The following is a 24,004-nucleotide window of genomic DNA, read 5'->3' as shown; positions in this document are numbered from 1 at the left end:
ATCGTTTTTCTTGGAAATTATATATATATAAAAATTTCTGTCTTGCATGTATGGACTCAGTATTTCATAATTCTCTGGAATAATGAGGTAACATTTTTTCCATATACTTTTGAGGATTTCTACGTCCATTTCACTTGCCTTTTGTAAACTTTTAGTATCAAATTGCACATAAACATTATTTTAAAATAAAATTAAAACAATTCTTATGAGAAATGAATGACAGTATTCATTTACTTAATCCTAGGTGGCCTTGTCATTGTAGATGCCTAAAAACATCCCATCTGGCCTCTGGGTGCCATTCCAGAAGGGTACAGTTTTTTCTAGTTGTGTAACGTATCAGCCAGCTCTGTGCCAGTGGCTTAAAACTCTGATATATTTGAGATGACACTAGACACCTATGTCTGGGCAACTGAATCGCTCCTGAAGTGACAGTTGTATTGGGGTCTCCTCTACAAAAATGTACCAGCAAGGTAGTGAAGAGTCACGTTGCATTGGGTTTGTGATCATTAAGCACGTTGTTAGCGATCAGGAAAATTGACATCAGTGTGTTGTTTTGCCTAACTTTCCCACTCTGGACCTTGATCTTCTTCTGTCCTGTTTGTCTGGTGTTCCTGTTCTTCCTCGTTATTAGAGCAGGCACCCTTGGTGCATGTGCTGGAGCCCATAGAGGAGCTTTCAGAAGAGGAAAAAGGTAATGGTTGATTCAGCTCAAAATGTAGTGGCATGTGTTTTTTGAAAATAAAAATGTAAATATTATTTGAAACCTAAAGGTTTTTTTTCATTGTATTTGAGTATGCTTATGTGATCTGGGTGGGAGCATTCCTTGTTTGTGTCAGTCTCCTGTTTGCTGCCAGTGCTTGTAAATATTATGATTTCCTTACCCAAGTTGCAATGTTTTTATGGAAAGCTGGCTAACTCTTTAAAGGAAGCATATTCCGTATGTCTAAAGGCACCTGAGCTAAGCAGAACAAAAATGTTTGATGGGGAATACCCCTTCCTAGGAGGTTTTTGGTGCTGACGTAATTGCAGTGTATGCTCACTTCTTTTTCAAACTCTGCGTAAGAGGATAAAGAGTTCAGATAGAAGGAGGAGGTTGGTGGTGGAGGATGAAGCTCCCTGCTTTCATAGATGCACCAAAGATGCAAGTAATCTAAGTTCCACCTACCTCTAAGCAGCCACAGCTCCAGCCAGGATTGTGCAATTCTGAATGAAATTACGTAGTCCTGTGTTGGCAGCTGTTCTTCTGCTTCATCTGAGGAGAACATGGAGAAGACCACATTTACAGTGACAAAAGAGAAAGCATTGGTTCCTCCTGCATGGCATTCTTCTCCCAAAGAAGGCTAACAGTACTTTAGAGGAAAACACCAAATAGCTGACTAGCATAATAATCTGTACTGTGTGCAAAAACCAAAATCAGTCTTGAACCTTATAGCCAATAAGTTTAAATTTTGAAGGAATGAAAATTGTCATTTGATTACTTCAGCACGTGAGAGGTTTCCCCAGGGAAAATCCAGTGACTCTGAACAATCTGAAATAAAGACTCCTCGCATTTTTGCCGTTCTTTCTGCTATTTCTCTTGCTTGCCGTCTTCTCTCTTGATGGATTGTCTTTGATTCTTCTACTGTGCCTAGAGGCATGGCCTGCAGTACAAAAGAGAGAAAGAAAGAATGCAGTCTGGAAAGATAGACCAAGATTTTTTTGTTTTCAATGACAGCTGTTTGTAAGGGAGAGTGTGAAAATTCTCGACTTGGGAGATTATTTCATAGGATTATGTAGGAGCTGAGACAGTCGACCAGACTTGAGGTCCCTTGCCTCCAAAGTTGTCAAATTTAGTATTTAGGGTTTTTTAAAAAAAAAAAAAAAAAAAAAAAAAGAATAAGAAACCAGTTCCTTAAATAATTGGCTCCAGCAAAGAGGATTTGGCTTGAGTTAATTAGCAAGAATTAATATTGTCATTAATTAGGATAATGGTGGATAGTCTTGTTACCCATATTAGTATATAGTAATTATGAATTTTAAAACTATTTTAGATGGATCTACTTTATTGTAAGGATTAACATCTGAAAGGGACAGGATTTTCAGAAGGCTCCTTGGAGCCTTCCGCTTTAAAATGCCTCATGTCTGGCTTTGTGGGAAGATTTCATAACGCATAGTGCACCTTTTCCTGACTGGGCATAGTCTGATAGCCCTGTGTTTCTGCACCGACCAGTAGTTTGCCTCTTCTAGGACTCAGCTTTCCAGCCAAATCACTTTTAATCCCACCTCTCAGTGACTGAGTTGTCCACACAGTTCCGAAAGCCAGTTAAGATTTTGGTCAGGGTCTGTCCTCTTCAACACGGCTCTGGTATGGTAGCTGGACTCTTTTTGTTCTTTCCCAGAAAGAACTCTATAGTTCTTTCCCAGATCCATCGGAAGCCACTGCCTCAAAACAACCTAAATATTATTTGTGTATCTTGAGGCTTTTTCAGGGTGCTTATCTTTCCCTTAAAGAGAAATGAAAAGTAAGTGGAACTGCTTTTTAAGCAGTCATTGTTTAAAAATAAGAAAAGTGGCACGTTTGTTTTGAAAGAAAACATTTGAAAGTCACAATATGGAATTATTCCTTCATTTATGTCCTTGTCTGTGGGCAGGCAAATGACTCTGCTGCCCCATAAGGCATACTGGAAAGAGATAAACTCCTGCCCAAGATTTACCTTTTCTTTTGGGGTCAAAGTTGCGAGTGTTATTTACAGCATGCTTTCCTGGGATGCTGTATACCCCTCTATGTATGCTTTGCCAGCTTTGCTGACCACTGCCAGCAGAAGCAGCTACCATGGTCCCACTGATTATTGGTTCACTTGGTGTAAGTGGCATACAGTAAAAACTTCATGTTGCCAGACGCACTTTATAGGCAGGCTCCAAGTGGGTATGTTTCACTTTTTTACTCCCCTGTATGACCCTGTAATACTTTGGCCTAACTTAAATGTCAACCTTTAATTTAGAGGGAAGAACCTGTCTAGATGATTCTTTTTTTCTTGCATAAGAGTTCATGTCATTACTGACACTTAAAGCAAAGGAAAGAGTTAGAAACTTCTTTGCTTTTAAGTATGTATGATGTCATAGACCCGCATAGAAGAAAACACAACGGTGAACTTTGTCCTTGAAAGAGTTCTGAAGATAAGTATTATCCATCATCTGTTTTCTGTGAAATGGTCTGCCTCAGACTAAGGTTTTGTCTTTACCAAGACTTCTGAAAGTGTTACAACTTTCCAAAGGTTTGGTGTACTTGGTTCAGTAGGTGTTTTTTATCAGAGAACTTTACGTTGTTTGAAGCTTTTCTTGGTAACAAGTTTGTCATATTCCTGTTCTAACTCCTGCTAGAGTTCAGCTTTGATTTGAAGTGCCACTTTTAGAGAACTTAATTATCTGCAGGTGTTCTTTCTTTACCAGAAGTTTCCAGGTACAGTTCTAAAAGTAAAGATCTTTGTTGCTAGATATTCAGGCATATATCTTTACAGTGATTCTGTAACAAGAAAAATAAAAGATACTTGTGATGGTGAGTACAAAGTGCTGAGGTGTAGGCTTTTGTAAGCTAGCCCAAGATTTTAAAAAGAATACAACTCCATGTAGACAAAAAGTGCATGTGTATGTCTATGGTGTTTCTAAAAAATGCATGCCTCAGCACAGTTTTTGTCTTGTGTACTGTGGATTTTTCAAGTGTCTCTTAAATGCGTTTTTCCATTCTTATTTCAGAAATAGAGAAAGGTGATCATAGAACAGGTAGAAGTAACCACTATTTAATAAATGCTCTGAAGACTGATCCTTCTTTAACTAAAGAATTACGAGTTGTTTTGGAGCAAGCCCTGGAGGAGAAGCTGGAATCCTTGGGAATTAAAGCAGTAAGATTATTTTGAGTTATTCTAAAGAGGGGTAAACTTTGTCCCACTTCTTTGCTATTCGCTCTCACTCCTGTACCACAACCCTCAACCTATAAAATCCAAGACTAAATTTCCACATGTTAGAAGTAAGTGTAATTCATTAACCTGAGAGGATGTCCATCAAATTACAGCCGTGGAGCGTATGGCTACACCTGTGAGCACTGTTAGCAACTTTTGTGATTTTTCTACAACCTTTGTGATATTTGAAGTTCAAAAGAGTGTATGTGATTGTAGGATAGAAATCCCAGAAATAATAGCCCCTGTGTTTACAATGCAATTTGTTTCCTTAGGGTGTTCGTGGTATCCCAAATGAGCGCTTAAATAAAATTTTGCGTGCTATTCAATCTGCCAGAGAATGCAAGCAGAAGCAAGAGCCTGACATTCAGCGAATTCGAGAGCATCTTGAACGCCAAGTTAGCTTTAGGGTTGAAGAGAAATCATCATCTTGCAATAGACCTGTTTCCTGTCCTCAGCTTCCTTCAGAAGGTTAAAATGCTTTTGTTGTTTTTTTTTTTATTCTCTTCCACTTTATAACTGCTATTTAAGGTTTTATTTAGCAACATTTCTTTATAGCTGCTTTCATAATTTTTCATATAAATATTCTATATAGTTATGGCCAACTAAACAGCTTCCTTTAAAGGGTTCTTGACATTGTGTTTAACTGCAGAAATCTTAGCTCCTATATTGGCAGGACACATGGTAATTCTGAACTGCTCTGAAAAAAAAAAAAAGACTTTTTTTTCTTCTTTGTTGAAAACCTAATCTGCAGCAGAGAAATTAATTTAGAAATTAAATATAAAAGATACCAAACATTGCTTCTAATTATGAGATAGATAACGTCTCTTGTAGATAAACAGAAGTTCAGTCAATTGGGAATTGCCTCATCTGCGACACCACGAAAACCAGTGAAACGGTCTTCAACAGCTGTCCGCCCAGCTGAACAGAGAACAGCCATCACTGAGAATACATCTACACCAAAGTAAGAGATGCTATTCTCATAGTACGCATAACTCAGGTAACAAGCCTACCGGTTTGGGGTTTTGTGACTGATGTGAACACTTCCTGCTAATATTTTAAGAATTGAGCAAAGAATTCACATTATTTCTATATAAACTTTATGCTTACTTAGTTGACTGTCAGTCTTGAAATAACTTGTCTTGTTATTTTTAGATCCAGGAAACTTTTCGGAAATGGAGTTTCCAGAAAGACATCTAGTATCACGTATGTTTTGTTCCCTTGTATTTTTGAAGAAAACATTTTTGGTGACTGAATATTCACGTGCTTGACACGCAAAAGCTATTAATAAGCTGAAATTATAAATACTTTCTGGATCGCATATTTCATATTTTGTTTTAAAGTATTACTCCACTTGAGTCTGTTAATACAATCCCTGAAAGACAGCGTGTTCTCCTTTCAGCAGATGTATTCTTTATTGTGAACCAGGGAGGGACATTCAATAAAGTTGAGTAGTATCACTTTCTTTAGTTTAGTTCTCAGATGCTTTTTCTGAGACACTTAAAAGCATTTAAAGACTTTGGTGACCTTATTTTTTCCTTTTATTGATATTTTCTTACTATGACCAAAATTTAACACAGTATTCCAGGTCCCACTCACATGAGGCACATCACTGTAATTTCCTGCACTGAAAAATTCCTGAATAATTTTCATCTAACAGAATATCAGAACAGACTTCCTGTGGTGCAGATACCTTGACCCTGAATTTTTCTCTCCCTGCTGATCCATGAAAGCCTGTCTTTGTTCACTTGGCAAGGCTTGTTATGTTGGTCCGTTGTTTTGTAAAGACAGTTGCATAGATGGAAATAATCATAGAGATAATTTTGTGATAACTTTGTGAGTTTACTTAGCAGCATGATTTCTTTTAAATAGTTTTATGGATAGTTAGAATTTATGGGAGACCTGTTTTTTTTCCACATAAGAAAAATGCACATGTTACTGGAAAGGAAAATATAAGGAAACTTAAATCTGTATATATCAATGCAGTCACTGAAATCCATTAAGTCCTCGGGTTGTATGTGTTTTTGCACAGAACTCCACCATTCAGTTCAGAGGAAGAAGGTGATGAAGATGATATTAAGCAGCCTTATATAGCACCAGAATTATCACAAAAGCAGTCAAAACCATCGAGCAGCAAAGTCAGTGCTTTTCAGAAGGCTTCTGGCAAAAGCAATATGGATGGGACAGAGGAAAGTGAAACTGAAGAAACCAGAACACCTGCAAAAACTTCAAAAGGTTTTTTTTAACAACTTTTGTATATGCATGTTGCAACAGCTGTGCATGATTTTGCATTTCTTGATAATATTTCTGTGTTAGAAAACATAATGAAGGCTGACGGTCTAGTCTTGAGTGTATGTATATTTGTGTGCACTTCATGTTTTTGCTAAAATGTTAATATAGTACTTAGAGACGTCAGTTCAAATTAGATGTGTATCATACTGTTTTATATAAATGCAGAAAAAGAGAAATTCTGTGCCTCAGAGAGACTTCTGTCTAAAGCAGTTTTTCTCAGCCTATTACTTATTTTTACTTTGTGGAAGATTTCTACAGGGTTTACAGTAAAGCCCCTTACTTGTGCATGGAAACTGTCAGTGTAATTTTTTATGAACTTTAGGAGCAGTTATTCAAAAACTTACCGAACAAGTTGGAAAAAGTCTCTCTAACCATGGAAATAAGAACAAACCAGCTGGAGGGATTAATGTTGCGCAGGCATTTATTAAGAAAGAAGAGGTGCAAGAACTGAAGGTATCACTTTTAATAGCCATTATTATTCCATTAAGTAATTGAACTACATACGTATGTATTACTTTTTCATGCTGAAGCCATTTTGATGCAGTGAACAACTTAATTCTCAAAGACAGTTTTGGAATTACAGCTAAGTAGTCTTTTTGGGTACATCTGCACTGGCATATAGGAAAGAGCTAGTGAGCACTTCATCCACACTGCTTATTAGTTTATACCATGACTGTTCTGGACCACTGCCGCTAGGCTGAAGTTTGGGGCGCAATTGGTATAATTTTTACCTCCTATTCTAGCAGCACAGAGAGCGCCCTTTTTTACTTGCTTTCCTAGTATCTTGTTTTGATGGAGGAGAAAATGAATTTGCTTATCTAGTATTTTAAAATATTTTTACTTCTAGAGCTTTATCTGCTATGGAACTTTTAAACACATTTTAATGAGGGGACAAATTCAGTTTCTGACCATGGTCTTTGTTCTGCTGCATCTATTTTACAGTCATATTTTCAGACTACATCGGATATATCACTGATGTCTGTCCATTGAGTATGGCATGTGTTCATAGTCAGAATACTAACACAAATAAGTTCTTACGCCTCAGGCTCCTAAGGTCCCAATCGTCCCCTCAGTTTAGAGTTTTATAATTGGTAAGCCATTTTGATGCAAATTGATCTTTGCCTGAAAAATTTTTTAGAAAGAACAAAAGTTACTCCGAATCAGAAGTCAACCGCAGGTAGTGCCATTTATTTCAGTTTTAGTAGTTATTACTAGATGGAAGTAGACAGCCAGATACTAGTTCTAGCATTCAAGAAAATATTTTTTCACAAAATAAACAAATAATAATTGCTGAAAGTCTTGTTATCCATAATTAAACTAATACCTTAGGGCTTCCTGACTAACAGTTAAACCTGACACTTACCACTCCTCCCAGAAACAGTGACACTTCTATTTCAGTTTCCAGAAAGGGGTGATTGTCTTAATCAAATTCAGCTGTAATGATAGGGTAATCACACTTAGCCTGTATGCTTTTAATTGCCACTGGTGACACCTAACTCCTTCATTGACTCTGTGGGAGTTGCAAATCACAGCAGACTCAAAATTATCAACTCAGACGTGACTATTATAGTGTAATTTTCTGTCCAGATGCTACTTTCAAATTCTCTGCAATGTCAGATGATACAAAACTGTAAAATGTTCACAGTTAAATTTAGGGAATGTTACATTTTGTAAAGATCTGTAGATGGTTGGCCCCTGTGTTAAGGAATTTTAGCTTCAAGAGCAAAAAGCTGTGGCAAAATAAGCCTTAAAAAACCCAAAGTTTTAAAGATGCCTTAGTTTCACTGGTAATGTCTCTTCCCACATCTCTTAAGTCCCTGAACTTTAAGGCAGGGACTGGGGAAATGATCTTCCCCTGTTGTGGGAGAAGGTCAGGTTTGAGACCACCAGAGGGTCCTGATGAGATGCTGCCCAGGGTCTTAAGGAAACTGGCTGATGTAGTTGCCAAGCCACTCTCCATCATATTTGAAAAGTCATGGCAGTCCAGCAAAGTCCCTGACAGAAAAAAAGGGAAACACCAAACCCATTTTTCAAAAGGGTAGAAGGGAGGACCCTGGGAACTACCGACCCATCAGCTTCACCTCTGTGCCCAGTAAGATCGTAGAACAGATCCTCCTGGAAAATATGTCAAAACATATGGAAGACAGGGAGGTGATTAGAGATTGCAAACATGGCTTCACCAAGGGCAATCATGCCTCACTAATCTGGTGGCCTTCAACGATGAAGTGACTGCATCAGTGGACAAGGGAAGAGCTATGGATGTCGTCTGCCTGGACTCTGTAAGGCATTTAGTACTGTCCCTCACAACATCCTTACCTCTAAATTGGAGATGTGGGTTTGATGGATGGACTGTTAGATGGATAAGGAACTGGCTGGATAGCTGCATCCATGGAGTCACACTCAGTGGCTCAGTATTCAAGGGGAAACCAGGAATGAGTGGTGTCCCCCCAGGGTCTGTATTGGGACCAGTACTGTTCAACATCTTGATTAATGACATAGTGGGATCAAGTGCAACCTCAGCAAGTTTGCAGATGACACCAAGCTGAGCGGTGCAGTTGACATGCCTGAGGGACAGGATGCCATCCAGAGGGACCTGGACAAGCTTGAGAAGCGGGCCCATATGAATCTCATGAGGTTCAACAAGGCCAAGTGCAAGGTCCTGCACCTGGGTCATGGCAACCCCCTATATTAATACAGTCTGGGGGATGAAGGGATTGAGAGCAGCCCTGTAGAAAAGGATTTGGGGGTACTGGTAGATGAAAAGCTGGACATCAGCTGGCAACGTGCGCTTGCAGCCCAGAAAGCCAACCGTATCCTGGGCTGCATCACAAGAAGCGTGGCCAGCAGGTCGAGGCAGGTGATTCTGACCCTCTGCTCTGGTGAGACCCCACCTGGAGTCCTGCATCCAGCTCTGGGGTCCTCAGCACAGGAAAGACATGGACCTGTTGGAGCAGGTCCAGAGAAGGGCCACAGAAATGGTCAGAGGGCTGGAGCACCTCTCGGATTAAGAGAGGCTGAGAGATTTGGGGTTTTTCAGCCTGGAGAAGAAAAGGCTCTGGTGGGACCTGACTATGCCCTTTCAAAATATAAAGGGAGCTTATAAGAAAGACGGAGAATGATGGAGAATGACTTTTTACCAAGGCCTTTAGTGACAGGACAAGGAGCAAAGCTTTTAAACTGAGAGTAGGTTTAGCTTGGATATAAGGAGGAAATCTTTTTATGGTGAGGGTGGTGAGGCACTGGAGCATGTTGCCCAGAGAAGTTGTGGATGCTGCATCACTGAAGCATTCAATGTCAGGCTGGATGGGGCTTTGAGCAACCTGATCTAATGAAAAAAGTCCCTGCCCATGGCAGGGAGATTGGACTAGATGGTCTCTAAAGGTTCCTTCCAACCCAAACCTTTCCATAATTCCATGAAAAATATTTTTGCTATAATTAATATAGAATACGTGTGTCCCTGATGTATTAATAGAGGCGTGTCGCTGTATGGACGTGATGAGTTTGCAATGAGTTTAGGGCAGATGTTGCTACTTTGTTTCTGGAATTTTTACAGAACAACATGCCATCTTGTATTCTTGCTAATTATGTATGAATGAGCATATATTCATGTCCATATTTTTATGTTTAAATGTAGGCAAGTAAATGTTCAAGTTAATTCTTTTAAATTTTAGGTGGGATTTTCAAAGGTGCCCAAAGACATAAGCACAAGTTGCCATTGGAATGATTGTTTTTCTGAAACTCCAGATTTTTTTATCAGCTTAAATACTAATATCTTAAATACTTAGAGCTGCTAATAGTTGTTCTCAAAAACCCACAATACCATAAAACCTTCGTAAGGCATCCCATTGTCATATGTTATACAAAGGTCATGTTTTACAGAAGTTATGTCGGAAACATTTTAGGGAAAATGAATTTTGTGCTGACCTGTAGCTGTATTACCCAAGTTCACCTATACCAGACATTGGATTACGGTATTTCTTTGGTGTAAGTCTTTAAATGAATAACACTGCTTAGCAGTTTCGATTCGTGCTGTGCATTTCCACTTGATCAAAACTGAATTCTCTTTGTCGTTGACATTTTTCTCTGTATTTTGTAGTTGTAAAATCAGTTGGGACTTAGTGAATGTTTGAGGAAACTCTTCCTCTAGTGTTTTTCAGTATATGTGACTCTGACTTTCCCATTACCCCGCCCTCCAAATGCAGATAATTGAAAACAGCAAAACGTCGAATGCTGGTATGTTAATAATACAGCACACCGAGCAGTGTCAGTCAGTTTTTGAAAAACAGTTTGCAATGTTAAAATTGAATTATGTTGCAAGATAGAGCATTACTGCAGTCTCTTCCCTTCTTTCGAGACACACGACACGTTCATATTTGTTGATTTTTCTCTAGTATGTACATACCTTACATTGTTTCCTAAGAGCATCTGAATCTTCTGTGCAATAGAAGCACCTTCTATATCTTACTGTAATATTGAGAGACTCTAGTGAAATAAGGTTTTAGCTGTGTGAAAAACCATCTTTCACTTTCCACAGTTAAACTCTCTAATAATGGCTGGTTCGATTCCATCGAACCACATCTGGTTGACAAATAGGGAAACGCCATAGCTTTTCTTTCAAAAGCTGACTGAAGATATTTAGTTCTCAGGCTGATGAGATAAGAAAGACCACGGACTCGTTCCCTTCAGGTTCACCTGTTTGACTTGACTCTCACTTTGTGAACTCATTATGCAAATCCACCACTTAATTAAAAATATACTTGTACATGCTGACTGCTGACAGTAAGTCTGAAGAGGAATACATATTTTGACTTTGAGCACCATGGGAGTTTTTTTGACTTCCATTATTTAATTTTCTCTTAAATACATTAGTTAAATTAAACACTTTCAGAACTATAATAGTGAATGAATATAATTTAGGAAATTGAATTATGTGGATTTTAAAACCGTGGTGATAAATGTCATAAAGGCCATGTGCCAGCGCATTCTTCTTTAGCAGTTTCACATTGTTGAGTTGATGGAAGATCTCAGTACAACTTGGATGGACAGAGGAAAAATGCATGTGATTTTTTCTCCCTGTTAGTTCACAGAAGTTGATGAAGACGATTGGGATATATCATCAGTAGAAGACTTTTTATTAATGAAAGATGATAGAGGCCAGAAGGCATTGGCAGCTCAGAAAAATGAGTCAAATGCTGCATCGTCTGTGGTACACGCATGGGGTCTTCCGAAGACAAGTGTAGCAAAGGAGGAAGGTAACATATTAATACTTCTACATTACAAGCCTTAAGTGCCTAACACACCTACAGGAGAAATTAAGAATACTTATTACAGACTGTAATTTAATATATGGTCTTTTATAAGAAAGGAACAAGTAAGAAAAGCTGCTTTGTTTTATGTCATACAACTACCATATATGATATTTGATACATACATGTAAACAACACACACACACACGTAAATACACAGAGATGCCAAGAAACTTAAATTTGAGATTTTAAAACCTATAGTACGATCAGGCTTCAACCTCATCTTAAAAATGAATCATCCAGGATTTTTTTTTTTACTCCTTTCCCACATTTAAGGGAGGAGGAAAATTTTCTTACTTTGTCTTGAGAATAATAATCACATTCCAGGTTTGTTCAAGATACCTAAGTGACCTGACAGGCTAAGATAAAGATTTGAGCTACTAGTAGAGTAATAGCCTCAGTCTTACATAGAACTGAATGACTAGTTTTGAGCCCTAACACTTCAATATACTTAAAGGTTAAATTTGTGTCAGTTACATAAAGACACTTCAGGTTATTTTTAAAGGGAAAGTAATGTTGACACTGACTGCTTGTACTGTGCATTGTATTCTGTGACAGAAACAAACCTTCAGATTATCAACACTTGTAGTTTCCTCACCTGTTGAAATTCTGGACTTCCTGAAGTCCACAGGTGTTTGCTCACATAGCGTGTGATTTTTATTTCATAGATAAATACAGAGTAAAAATATCTCCAAGATATTATTAATGATGGTTAATTTTTTTATTATGTTAACAGGCCTTCATGAAGCTGATAATACAAGCACGTTAAAAAGCAGCTTAGTCACTGTAACAGATTGGAGTGATTCTTCAGATATATAATCGCTGAGCTCCTGGTGGGAGGCACTGCCTTCAGGTTCTGGTGGGGTTGAAAACGTAGTTGGAAACATCAGGTGTTTCCTATTCGTTTCTCATATTGGTCATGCATTAACAAGGAATACTGTTTACAGAGCTCTGGCGTCTTTCAGTCCTGAATTTGAAACAAGAATATTCATATACATGTTACTGGCCATGGAAATTGAGAGTTAATGCTTCTTTCTCGTGAACTCAATGGTGAAAGTCTCTTTCATTTCACTGAGGTAAAGATTTTGCCTCTAATGTTTACATTAAAGATTGGAACTGGTCTTGCAAGAAAGCCTGTTAACCAACAAACAGAATTTACTCCAGAGTATTACTTCATAAAATTTTTAAATGTACATTTTCTTATATTTTATCATAAACTTTTATATCAAATTGTGAACATTTTAAATAAAATATTTCCATACATTAAAATGTTACGTTTCTAACATGGTTTACAATAAACACCAAACGAAAAGGGAAAAAAAGGCCTCAGCTATAAAGCTAGTTATTATTAAATGCCCTTGTTTTGGGAAGTTACGCTTTTTTTTTTTCTATTACAGTTGAGCCTTAGTTAATATAAAAGCACAAAAATTGGAAAAGGAACTAAAACGTCAAGCTAGGGTGAGGAAAGTACTGGCCTGCCATTGCGCAACTACTTTCGTATTTCTGTTTTGTCCATATTGGCTGCCTTCTTAAGAAAACCACAACAGTGTTTTGACTTAAATGAAATACAGAAATAAGGTAAACTAAAAAGAGCCTTGAATGGCTTTGCAGTTCTGATGTGGTTTAGATGCTGTCAGATACAAAACCTTTTTTATCATACTGTGCCATTAGTAAATAGGACTATTCATTTTTTATATTTACACCTCAGTTTATCAGTTCGAACCTCAAGACAGACCTGAGTTTGTGTCTGATTTCAGGGTCCCAAGTCTAGAAAGCATTCTCTGGTGATTCATAATCTCATTTATTGAATCATTGTACAAATATTCCCTCAAAAGCCATTGCACTTCTATGGACATGCACCCCCCTAAAAAAAAAAATTAAAAGTACTAGCTGAATTTTTGAACTGTTGTAACTAATTCAGGGTTATCTAAAAAGTGCTGTTAAGAACTGCCTGCTTTTATTTGGCCAGCCCTTGAGGAATGTCAGTGGCAGAGCAGGCCAGCTGGTGTTGCCTAGGGTTTTTTCTTCCCTTTCGTAACCTGGTGGCTCAGAGCCATGCTGGAGCCCAAGGTGTCCCGGCACCCCGCCCAGCGGGAGGGAACAAAAACAACCCCCTGGAAGTGACTTGTCACTGGCAGGGCTGAGCGCTGAGGCAGGGCAGGAGCCCAGCAGCGCAAAGCAACTGCAGAGTGTAGGAACTGTCTCCAAGCATTGTCTTGCCCACCACAAAACTCCCCAAAGGCTGCAGCCTCAGCATTTCCTCTCTCTGCCACGCACGCGAATGGTCACGATCACGCGTGCATTCTTCTTAGGCCATGCAAGACCCTCTCTAGTGACTGTTTTTGTAACAACTGGCCCTGACTCTTCTTAGTTCCTGCTCCTGCATCCCCAATTCCCATATTTACTTCCACTTATAATCATAGAATCATTAAGGTTGGAAAAGACCTCTAGGATCATTAAGTCCAACCATCAACCCAACACCACCATGTCTCCTAAACCATGCGCGACATCTACGTGTTTTCTGAACATCTCCAGGGATGGTCACTCCACCACTCTGGGCAGCCTCTTCCAATGCCTGATCGCTTTCAGTACAGAAATTTTTCCTAATATCCAATCTAAACCTCCCCTGATGCAGCTTGAGGCCATTTCCTCTCATTCTATCGCTAGTAACTAGGGAGAAGAGACCAACACCCACCTCGCTACAACCTCCTTTCAGGTAGTTGTAGAGAGCGATAAGGTCTCCCCTCAGCCGCCTCTTCTCCAGGCTAAACAACCCCAGTTGCCTCAATCTCTCCTCATAAGACCTGCTCTCCAGACCCTTCACCAGCTTCGTTGCCCTTCTCTGAACATGCTCGAGCACCTCGATGTCCTTCTTGTCCTGAGGGGCCCAAAACTGAACACAGGATTTGAGATGTGGCCTCACAGTGCCGAGTACAGGGGCACCATCACTGCCCTGCTCCTGCTGGCCACACTATTCCTGACACAAGCCAGGATGCTGTTGGCCTTCTTGGCCACCTGGGCACAATGCTGGCTCACGTTCAGCCAGCTGCCAGCCAGCACCCTCGGGTCCTTCTCTGCCGTGCAGCTCTCCAGCCACTCTGCCCCGAGCCTGTAGCGTTGCGTGGGCTTGTTGTGACCCCAGTGCAGGACCCAGCACTTGGCCTCATTAAACCTCCTGCAGTTGGCCTCAGCCCATCAATCCAGCCTGTCCAGAGCCTTCTGGCCTCTGCAGAGCCTTCCTACCCTCCAGGAGATCAATACTCAGGCACAATTTGGTGTCATCTGCAGACTTACTGAGGGTGCGCTCAAGCCCCTCATCCAGTTCATTGATAAACACATTAAACAAGACTGGCGCCGAAACTTCACCTGGTCTCCTATGGCACCCAGCTGACCAAGTTGCACGTTCGTCCACCCCAGCAACGTGGTAAGGAGGGAAGAGCCTGCTGATTTCCCCGACTGTGGTTGCCTGGCCCTGCAGTTACGACACACTCTGCAGTTCCAGTGTTAGTGCAAATCAGTGGCGAGATACTTTACGTATTAACCTGCCCAAAGCATAGCTGCTCTGTCCAGTACCGAACCCGTTCCAGAAACGGCTGCAGTGATGCACTGCAGGCAGTCTGATGCATGTGACGCTGTTCCCATAAGCAACTGACATACTGAACTGGTAAATATCCCATTTATTTTTTTTTTTTTCAATAAAGCAACATCAGCTCATGATTTCCAGGTATAAACTTTACAATACCAACATCAATCTTAAAATATATAATAAAATTTACATCAATGTGTAAAAAGCTGCAAGTTAATGTTTTAAAAAGTCATTGTTTTAGTGGTAATTATATTGGGTTGGGGGGAGGGGAAATCACTCTGCACAAAACATACAAACTCATTTTTAAAACTCTCTGAATCTTCCAACAGTACAATTAAACATAAGCATTCTTGTCAAAGTGCTTTGGTGGGGTTTTGTCTGGGACACTGTTGTGGACCTTTGTACGAGAAGACATCACGGATGTGGCTCCATTATACGCATACCCCCTCCTGAAAAAAGAGAATGGACCATTTACAGTTCATCCCACAGGCAGGTAACATCTCACTATCCAAGCATTATAGCAATGTAAAACTAGAAGAAATGTATAGGAATTTACATATCAATTTCAGGAGAGGGGGCAGGGGAGGACGCTTCCCTTCCCTGCATGGTCTCACTCTGGTTTGACGTTCCCCTTCCGGCATCTCTCTTTGCAATTCACTTTTATATAAATGCGCCCCCCCCCCCCCCGCCCCGCTGAGGAAATTGGGGCCCAATCATGAAATATTTAGGCTGTGGCAGATCTTCGGTGAACAGTTACTGCCTCCAGCTGCGCCTCTTCATTACCACCCCTCGTCTGCTGCTGGAGGTCCCGCTGCCACCACCACCGCCCTTCACCTCTCTCACTTTTTATCTGATTATTCAGGATTAAAGAAACTTGTCTACTCACACCTGTAAGGTGACCTGACTGCTTTTCCTACATCATTGAATGCATTTTTTTCCAGCTGTAGTAAATTTATGGAGTGTATATATAATACAAGTATTTTTTCAGAGTCATTAGCTTTTCTTCATTACATTAACAACAGACTGAGCATTATCCTTAAAGCCCACTTACTTTCTTTCAGCCCCACAATCCTATTCTGAACCTCGCTACAAAGTGTTTCGGAAAAGCAATCAAACCTCACGCATATACAGCAGGCACAAATGTGCTAATATTGATTTCTTTCGATAAGTACAACTTGGGTTTTACCTTGGAGAATTACTGTTTTCAGCTATCGAGAAGCAGAATATACTGCCACCAATTATGCACAGTGAAGCTCCAGCCCATCCAATGAACAAAGCTGCTCCTAATTCATACCTACAGGGAGTTAAACAGGTTTAACAAAAGAGAGCATGAATTTAACAGTTTTTCAGAACTACATTTTATTTTTTCCTGAATAACCTTCCATTGACATACATGTTATTCATGGCAAAGGCAGCAGCTCTGCTGTTCACCCATGTTCTTTTCATTATCTCCCTCTTACTCAGGAGGCGGCCGCTGTCCCTGCGGTACACTTGGGCAATGCTTATCTCCCCACGCAGCCAGCTGGGGTGCCTGGCTTTTCCCCATCTGCTGCTGGATTGCTGGGCTACATGATTCTTTGGCCCATTTACAGCGCACAGCTCCTGTCCCCTTGGACCATCTCTGATTTGCTCCCGCTGGCACCCAAGCTGGACTGGGGCTTTCATGGAGCCGGCGACTAGAGCTGCTGCCTGCAACTCTCCTTAACTCTCCCCTCTGGCTCTCAGGAGCTCTCTCCCTCCCCACCCACACTCCAGCCTCCTTAAAACATGAGATTTTTATCCATATATATAAAATATGCACATGCAATATGTATACACACACACGCAATCTATTCATATACAGATGTATCTGATGCATGCACGCATATGCAGGTGTACGTGTATGTACACAGGCACACGTGCACGTGCCGGCAACTTTCTGCTTCTCTAGTCCCTGTGGCTCGATTCAGGCTGGAAGACACCGCTCCCCTCCGAGCCCTTGGGCACAGCTCCAGGTCACCAGCAACGGTCCCTTCTGTCACCCGTGGCAGCCACCATTTGTTTGCGGCCAGAAACTGCTCGGTTTGTCTCCAAGAGGAGCTGGTGGTGCTTTAGGAGCGTTATCACACAAGGGTAAGTCCAAGTTTCTAAAGCAAGAGTAGTAAATGAAGAAAAAGAAGGGCATGGGGAAGACATTCTTTTTCTCCCCGTGCTTGAGCTCAGCACCCATAACCTGAGCTCTGCAGCTTCACGATAAGCAGGCAGCCGTGGCTGCCGCTTGTCTCCTCCATTCCCCAGCTCTTTGCCTGAGGTACCACTTTTTAAAACACTTTCAGGATGACCTGCATTAGACCGCAGGCCGACAGTCTCCACAGCCTCACATTCCTCACAGTCTCTTGTTCCTTCTCTGCTCCAGTTCCTCCTTGAGGAAGCTTTTACCTCCTCCTGACTCCTAGGATCCTGCGCTGGAAACACAGGCCCTTGCCCCCCATCCAGCCGCAGTTATCGGTCAGGCGGCTGTGCTGTTTGAGCCTTTGTTAGTAAGTTTGTTTACTTACTGTAAACTCTGGTGAGGCAGCCGGATGGAAGCCTCTCCTGGACAGCCTGCCTGTACAACCGAAAGCTGGTTTTTCAGCTGGTTCTGAACATTTCCACGTGAACAGATCCAAATTTCACATCAGCTGAAATATACAACTGGGAACACCTGTAAGCTGTTCTACAAAACTTGTGTCTTTACAAAGATGACACTTCTGAAACACCCAAAAATTGCCTGTGAGCCCAGACACCCAGAAAATGATTTAGCGACTTCTGTAATAGGTCACAAGAGGGTGAACACTGGCTGGAGAGAAAAAAAATCACTTTTCCATGTTTTTTTGAGATTCTAACCAGAGGTAAAGCACAGACTTAAAAAAAAAATAAAGGCACACAGGGAGAAGAAAACCACACTTGGGATATCAGTGCTAGATGCTATGGACACCCAGGTTCAAGTCCTTTCTGACTCAGGGACTTACTGCCAAAAAGAGATGGAGACTTTGGAGCTCAGAGGAAGGACACTTCCTGAGGGCTTGCACCTGACTCTTCACGGCCCTGCTAGTGCTCTAACTTCTACGCTGCTTTTTCATTTTCCATTCACATATTCTAAGCAGAGTTTTTTTATTTATCATCCCTTGCTAAAAAACTATCAGATTCCCCCAAAATGTTATCCATACCCGGTGTGGCTCTCAGGCACCCAAGCCCCAAATTAAACTGCTGGAAACCATAGCTCAGTTGCCTTTCATCTTGGAAAACTCTGCACCCAGCCTCGTTTGACTTAAAAATCTGCCAAACTTGTAAAGATTTAATTGTAACTACGCTCACATTTCCAACCACGTGCTACAGTTTTCACGAGACTTGAGCAGGTTTCTCTCTGCTCAAGGACCGGGAGTTCTCTGATTAGAAGCAGATAAGAGCATCAGAGCTCATCATCTGGATCCCGTTATAGTCAACACGCAAGAAACACGCACAAGTACACTTCTGAAACACCCTCACGGCATCTCTTTTAATGAGCTGTAAAGGCAGATCAAAGTGACTAACTCCCATGGGAGGTAAGCCCCATCCTGGGGATCCCTCTGCCCCCGCAGGTGCTGCCAGAGCACACCTAAGGTACACGGACCGGGGTTAGGCTCCCCACCAAAGCCAGTGCAGACCACCGCGGTGCTGGAGAACACAGCTGGAGCAAGACCCAGGACGCCTGTTGCTGTAACAACTTACTTGCCAAGACCATTTGCGTAGGAAGTGGGAAGCACAAGTTTGCTTCCACATTTCCATCTAACAACATGAAATGGTTGGCCAGAGGCTAATGTGAGAGAGATAAGGAGAGCAGTTGCCATCTCCCTTCCTGAAGCTCTTCAGCTGTACAGAAAATAAATCAAGATTACATTGGGTTTAATTGGGTAGAAAAGGGTTACCTGAAGGCTGCCTACTAGTTGGGAAAGACGAGGTGGGGTCTGGCCTTTGTTCTTGGGACTGTTTGTACTTTTTAAGCAACATTTGTTACTATAACATGTATGAACAGATTGCATATATGGACCCTTCTCGGGTGACTGCCACACCGCTAGGTTAATGAGTTGCAGAGCTGGCCTAATTGGTCTTTCCTCCACATCTTTAAACAGATTAAAAAAAAAAAAACCTTTCTGATTTACACTGGTGCTTATGAGGAAAACTTCAAATTTTCCATTCTGTATCAACCCGTGTATGGCTCCCTGGATTTTATCTAGTCCGTCTTTTCAGCATTTAAGAAGCCAGCCATAACCTCCCATCAAAATCCAGTATGTGAAAAAACCTTATAATACGAAAAAAACCCCTTACAAACTTTGGTACCTCCAGGAAAAAAAAATTTTGAAAAAAAGGGGGAAAAAAGGAAAAAAAGGAAAAAAAAAAGAGATAGGCTTTATTTAGAAGAAATTTTTGCACTTGCTGTTTTTCCCTTCCCTCTTTATCATTATAATCTTTGCAGGAAACACACTCTGCTGTTCTTGTAATTCTTGGTTGCAAGAACCAAAGCAGCCATTCTCCGAAGTCTGTGGCTGCGTACCCACTGTCTCCAACCAGTGAAATCAGATTGATTAGAGATCGCTTAGAGATCACTGGCAGCAGGACATTGAAGATGAGGCTTAGAGGTGGTGACCACTGAGGACTACGAGAGTTTGACTGCAGAGAACCGAAAGCCACCTTCGACTACATTGACGAAGCAGGCTAAGAGCAGGGGTTTTTTTTCACTGTAATCCAGGGAGGCAGAATTCAGTGAGATGAAAAAAGTATAATATCAGTACAGAAGAATAATATTCTGGTTCTGACATACATTAGGACTGTGAAGCAAGCTCCCTAGCAAACCAGTGGAAGCTTCATCAGCCAGCTGGATGTTGGCATACGTGAAGGACATAGCTACCTACTCGATGAATCTACACGACTCCCCAAGGGAAACACATGGTTTTAATATCTAATTCTTATGATTCTTGGAAAATGAAAAATAGATTTAAATGCCACAGTGGGACAGCGGAAAGATCTGTGTGACCTGAGCATGATGCATTCAGAGACAAGAAAGATGAAGGGAATCAAGTCTCTACAAAAAAGAATGGAAGTTAATCAGATGATAATTTAGATAAACTAACCCCATTCATCACTAAGAATGATCATGATTATGGAGTTCAAACTGTGGCAAGGGACAAAGAGAACAGAACATAGGTGGGGGTGGGGGTTGATCACAAGTAGTAAAGTGACAAAATATTTTCCTAAAAGAAGCTGCGGGAGCAACATTAGCAAGACAGCAAAGCAGAAGCACAGGTTTTCTCCTGCTAGACATGTGTGAAGAAAAATTAAATCCATCTTGACTGCAAGCACCGAGGCACCCCATGCCGCCCCAAAGACTCTGCACGTGTTATTACACAGAACCAAACAATTCCTTTGGAGCTGTTTTAAATTGGCAATGCAAACTGTAGCATCTTAGGCATCCAGCTTATGATTTCTTCCTAAGGCAGGTTTCAGGGAGTCCCCATGGTGCCTGCCATTCCTCAGTTAGGTACATGAATTCAAGCCAAACTTTGACGGCTGAGATGATGCTAAACATCTCGTGACGTTCACTTTCGGTATCTCAAGCCTGTCTTGACACCACCAGAGTAACTTCAGGAGAGAAACGTGCAGCAAAAGGTTAAAGGTTGAAACCCAAAGCAGCAGCCTCTCTCAGTGAAAAGCCAGTGCCAAGTGTCCACAATATACCTGCAAAGCACGTTAAACGCTTCTGCAACGCATATCAAAGTAATACTTCAGAGAAGGCAAGGAAATACATTACATATTTTACAGTGGTTGAGAGAGAAAGGAGTTGAATACCGCCATTAGCTTAATCTGACACAAGGTCATTGCGTGAGCTACACCGTGCACAATTCAGATTGCAACTTCTGGCTCTCCTCTCTGCCTTCACCGTTGCAGTCGCGATTTTGTGTGCATGCAGCTGAGCTATGCTGGTTGTTCAGGAAAGAGGTAATTTGTGCAGAGGATGTTTTACTGCCTTTATTTCAATATTTAAACTGAACTCATTTGCTCGCAGCAAAACTCCGCTGTGAGGTCTGCCTGCTCTTTTGCAGCAGAACAGCGTAGGAACGCAGTGTAGGAAAGGGAGTTCTGGCAGCAACCACCGTATTTTTCACTAGAAACAGTAAGCCTGATGAATAATTAACTTCTGGCTATATAGCCAGGCTCCATTTTCTTCACTATACCTCACATCCTTGTTTTTTTTGGAGGCCTCTGGATCCTGCCCTCACCATATCAAACAAGCAGAAACTACAGCAGAATTATGGAGCAAACTAATATGAACTTGCTTTCAAGACAGGAGAAGCAGTGTCAGCCCCACCACAAATGTGGATCCAATTCATGTTATTTATTCAGACTGTTTTCTTTCTATCAAGAAGAAACAGAAAGGCTCACAGTTCCTTACTGAGCCCTTACTCGGGTCTCAGGGAAATTTACACCCAATGCTTGACATATTCTGGAATCACCACCAAGAAAACTTTGAAATTCTCATCTTTAAAGATAACATTACGTAAGAAGCCAGAACAAGAAAGTCTATTTACAGCCAGTGTTTTCAGACTTGGTGGATAAGATGTGAATCCAAAATCCGACCACTGGTTCATGAATTGCTGCCTTTGTAGGTCCTGAGAACTTGCACAGCTTAGAGGGAGTCTTTAGGGATGCTCACTATTTCTGGTATGCATCCTGCCATTCCATAAACACTCGCTCCCTTAAATTTAATTACATGTATAGTCAAAGCATTTATGTTAGTGCTTATATGATCGTGGATTACAATAGGGTTTATGATCCAAATTTCAGTCATCTGGATTTGAAAATCTGTTAGCAAAAAGCCCAGAGCCTGCCAAAACCTCTCTTTGAGAGGAGTCAAAATTGCACAGTGCTCAACACCTCTATGGAAACCACCTTCTATCAAAAGCTTAAGGAAGTAATTTTCTTCCTTTCCTATCAAATGATGCGCCTAATGAGTGCCTCTGTCTTGTGAAATCCTTTTGCTGCATCTCTGACATACGCGCAAGCTTCACTCCTGATTAACCCCATTTGCTCTGTGGCAAGCGGGGTGGAACCCTGTCGAGCCGCGATAAGCCTGGGCACAAAGATTACAGAGCAATCACTGCACGGGGAGGTGTTCGTTCATTAAATTTCAGCACACGGTTACTACAGTTGGAAAATATGATTACATAAAACTGCAGCCCACTCTCCTCCTCTGCCCAACAGGAGAAGCACCTGCTCGCTGTTAAAATGGGTTCCGGTGCGCACTATGAAACTTAAGGTCTACTTCTTTGAAAGATTTATGGGAATAGGAAAGTACTTACTTTTGCGCAACAAAAGAAGGATCAAAGAACTCAGACGTAATCCTGTTTGCATACAGGGAACAACTAGTCATAGAGCACAGCCCTGAAAAGCATAAGACAAACCATTCAGTGGAGCCAGCAGAAGGGTTTTGGGCCTGACCCTGAAGCCAATGCAGTCACGGAGAATTGTGTGCGGACTTCTGCGGAAAAGGAGCAGCTCAGGTATGACTTCAAATACCCAAACTTAGAGAAATAAGGTATATTTACCAGAGAGTATGAAAATCAGTCCAGCTAAACAAGCTATTTTTGCTTTAGTCTGATCAGAGCCTCCGACTTTTGTACACTTCATCCCAACCAGTCCAAAAACGGCACCGAAGAAGCCCAGGCAGACAGCGGAGATCATCAGTCCTCTGCAGGCTTGGATGTAACCTGCAGTGAGAAAGAGTAAGGCTAACGTGAGAAGTGGGAGCACAACGGGGTTTGCTGCGGCTCCTCTCCCTCTGCACAGCATTAGGCATACGCTATTGCAAACCGAATCGGACCTTGGCTGGAGTGATGTCACCTTACTATTGAGTGTATCCTACTAGGTGGTGTATGCCCTTCACCGGGCATCATCACCTGAGCCCAGCTCGTCAGAAAGATACTCTGGTATTCAGGGCTGCACAAAATAATCCCGTGGCACTGGGTGCAGTATCTGCGAGAGGTTGTACCCACGAGGTTTTGAAGAGCAACTCCACGTGGTCTGCACAGCAGCTGTCACAGGTTGCAGAGCCGCTCTGTGCACACAAAGCAAGTCTTACATGTCAGTCTTGTTGTGCGTGCGCGCCGCGGATGCAAGATGACTGGCAGCAGAGTGGCAGCGCTGACCCTGGCTGGGGTCCTGGGGCTGCCTGGATGTGCCACCCATTTGATTTGGATCCAAGAATGCCCTTCATTCTGCAAGGCAGTCAAACGTACTCAGCTTCATGGACAGCAGTAACCCTTTGAGATAAAACAAGCCACTGCCGTACTTAAGCCTGGACCAACGTGGCTGGCTTTAGCTACGTAGAATTTTGCTGTGCTGGCTGAGGCTGCTCGGAGCTGGACCTCCCAGGGGCAGGGCCTTTCAGCAGGACAATGGGTTGTTTGGCCTCTTCTTCCTTCTGACAATATCTTGTAATTGAAAGACTGTGATAATCTCATATCGCTGTTTACAGGGTGGAACACTGCAATCTTCTACAGCTGAATAACCATCACAAGATGTTTTTCTTCATAACCTGTTGTTACATCTCATTTAAAATTAAAATGTACTTCCACTATTAGGGTATTCATTCTTTTTGTTTTGATCTCCAGTGGGAGGAATTGTTGAGGGCTAAACCGCCTTTTCATTGCCTATTACACCAAATTTTACATCATAACAAATAAACAACCCCCCCACACACACATAAAAGTCTTTAATATATAGGAAATCAATATATTAAGACAAGAATTAGTGGACATCTAATGAAAACAGAAGGCAGCAGATTCAAAACAAAAAGTGCCCTTGTTCATATAACTAAGTTGTGGGAATTCTTT

At 41.4% G+C, this 24,004-nt stretch overlaps 2 protein-coding genes across 6 annotated transcripts in view; one reads left to right on the top strand and one right to left on the bottom strand.

Moving 5' to 3' along the window:
* Nucleotides 1-13,413, top strand: part of DZIP1 (DAZ interacting zinc finger protein 1) — a 41,773-nt gene extending 28,360 nt beyond the window's left edge. For 3 of the 4 annotated variants that reach the window (XM_075089700.1, XM_075089683.1, XM_075089692.1), the window contains 8 exons: nt 3,733-3,878; nt 4,208-4,403; nt 4,767-4,896; nt 5,088-5,138; nt 5,965-6,167; nt 6,547-6,677; nt 11,305-11,476; nt 12,267-13,413. In XM_075089700.1, coding sequence (XP_074945801.1) covers nt 3,733-3,878; nt 4,208-4,403; nt 4,767-4,896; nt 5,088-5,138; nt 5,965-6,167; nt 6,547-6,677; nt 11,305-11,476; nt 12,267-12,349 — 1,112 coding nt within the window. In that variant the 3' untranslated portion in view covers nt 12,350-13,413. Of the gene's footprint in view, nt 1-3,732; nt 3,879-4,207; nt 4,404-4,766; nt 4,897-5,087; nt 5,139-5,964; nt 6,168-6,546; nt 6,678-10,320; nt 11,272-11,304; nt 11,477-12,266 lie in introns of those variants that run through there. The other variant, XM_075089711.1, reaches the window with a different exon arrangement.
* A 1,779-nt stretch (nt 13,414-15,192) lies between these two features.
* The window catches only part of CLDN10 (claudin 10), a 61,532-nt gene continuing 52,720 nt past the window's right edge, over nt 15,193-24,004 (bottom strand). For both annotated transcript variants that reach the window (XM_075089725.1, XM_075089717.1), the window contains exons 2-5: nt 22,718-22,879; nt 22,472-22,553; nt 16,303-16,410; nt 15,193-15,565 (exon numbers count right to left, since the gene is read on the bottom strand). In XM_075089725.1, the coding sequence (XP_074945826.1) occupies nt 15,451-15,565; nt 16,303-16,410; nt 22,472-22,553; nt 22,718-22,879 (467 nt within the window). In that variant the 3' untranslated portion in view covers nt 15,193-15,450. The remainder of the gene's footprint in view (nt 15,566-16,302; nt 16,411-22,471; nt 22,554-22,717; nt 22,880-24,004) is intronic.

The sequence above is a fragment of the Phalacrocorax aristotelis genome, chromosome 1 (genome assembly GCF_949628215.1).
Source record: "Phalacrocorax aristotelis chromosome 1, bGulAri2.1, whole genome shotgun sequence".
Lineage (NCBI taxonomy): Eukaryota > Metazoa > Chordata > Aves > Suliformes > Phalacrocoracidae > Phalacrocorax > Phalacrocorax aristotelis.
The sequence above is the reverse complement of the archived record's forward strand: the minus strand, read 5'-3'. Positions and strand labels throughout refer to the sequence as shown.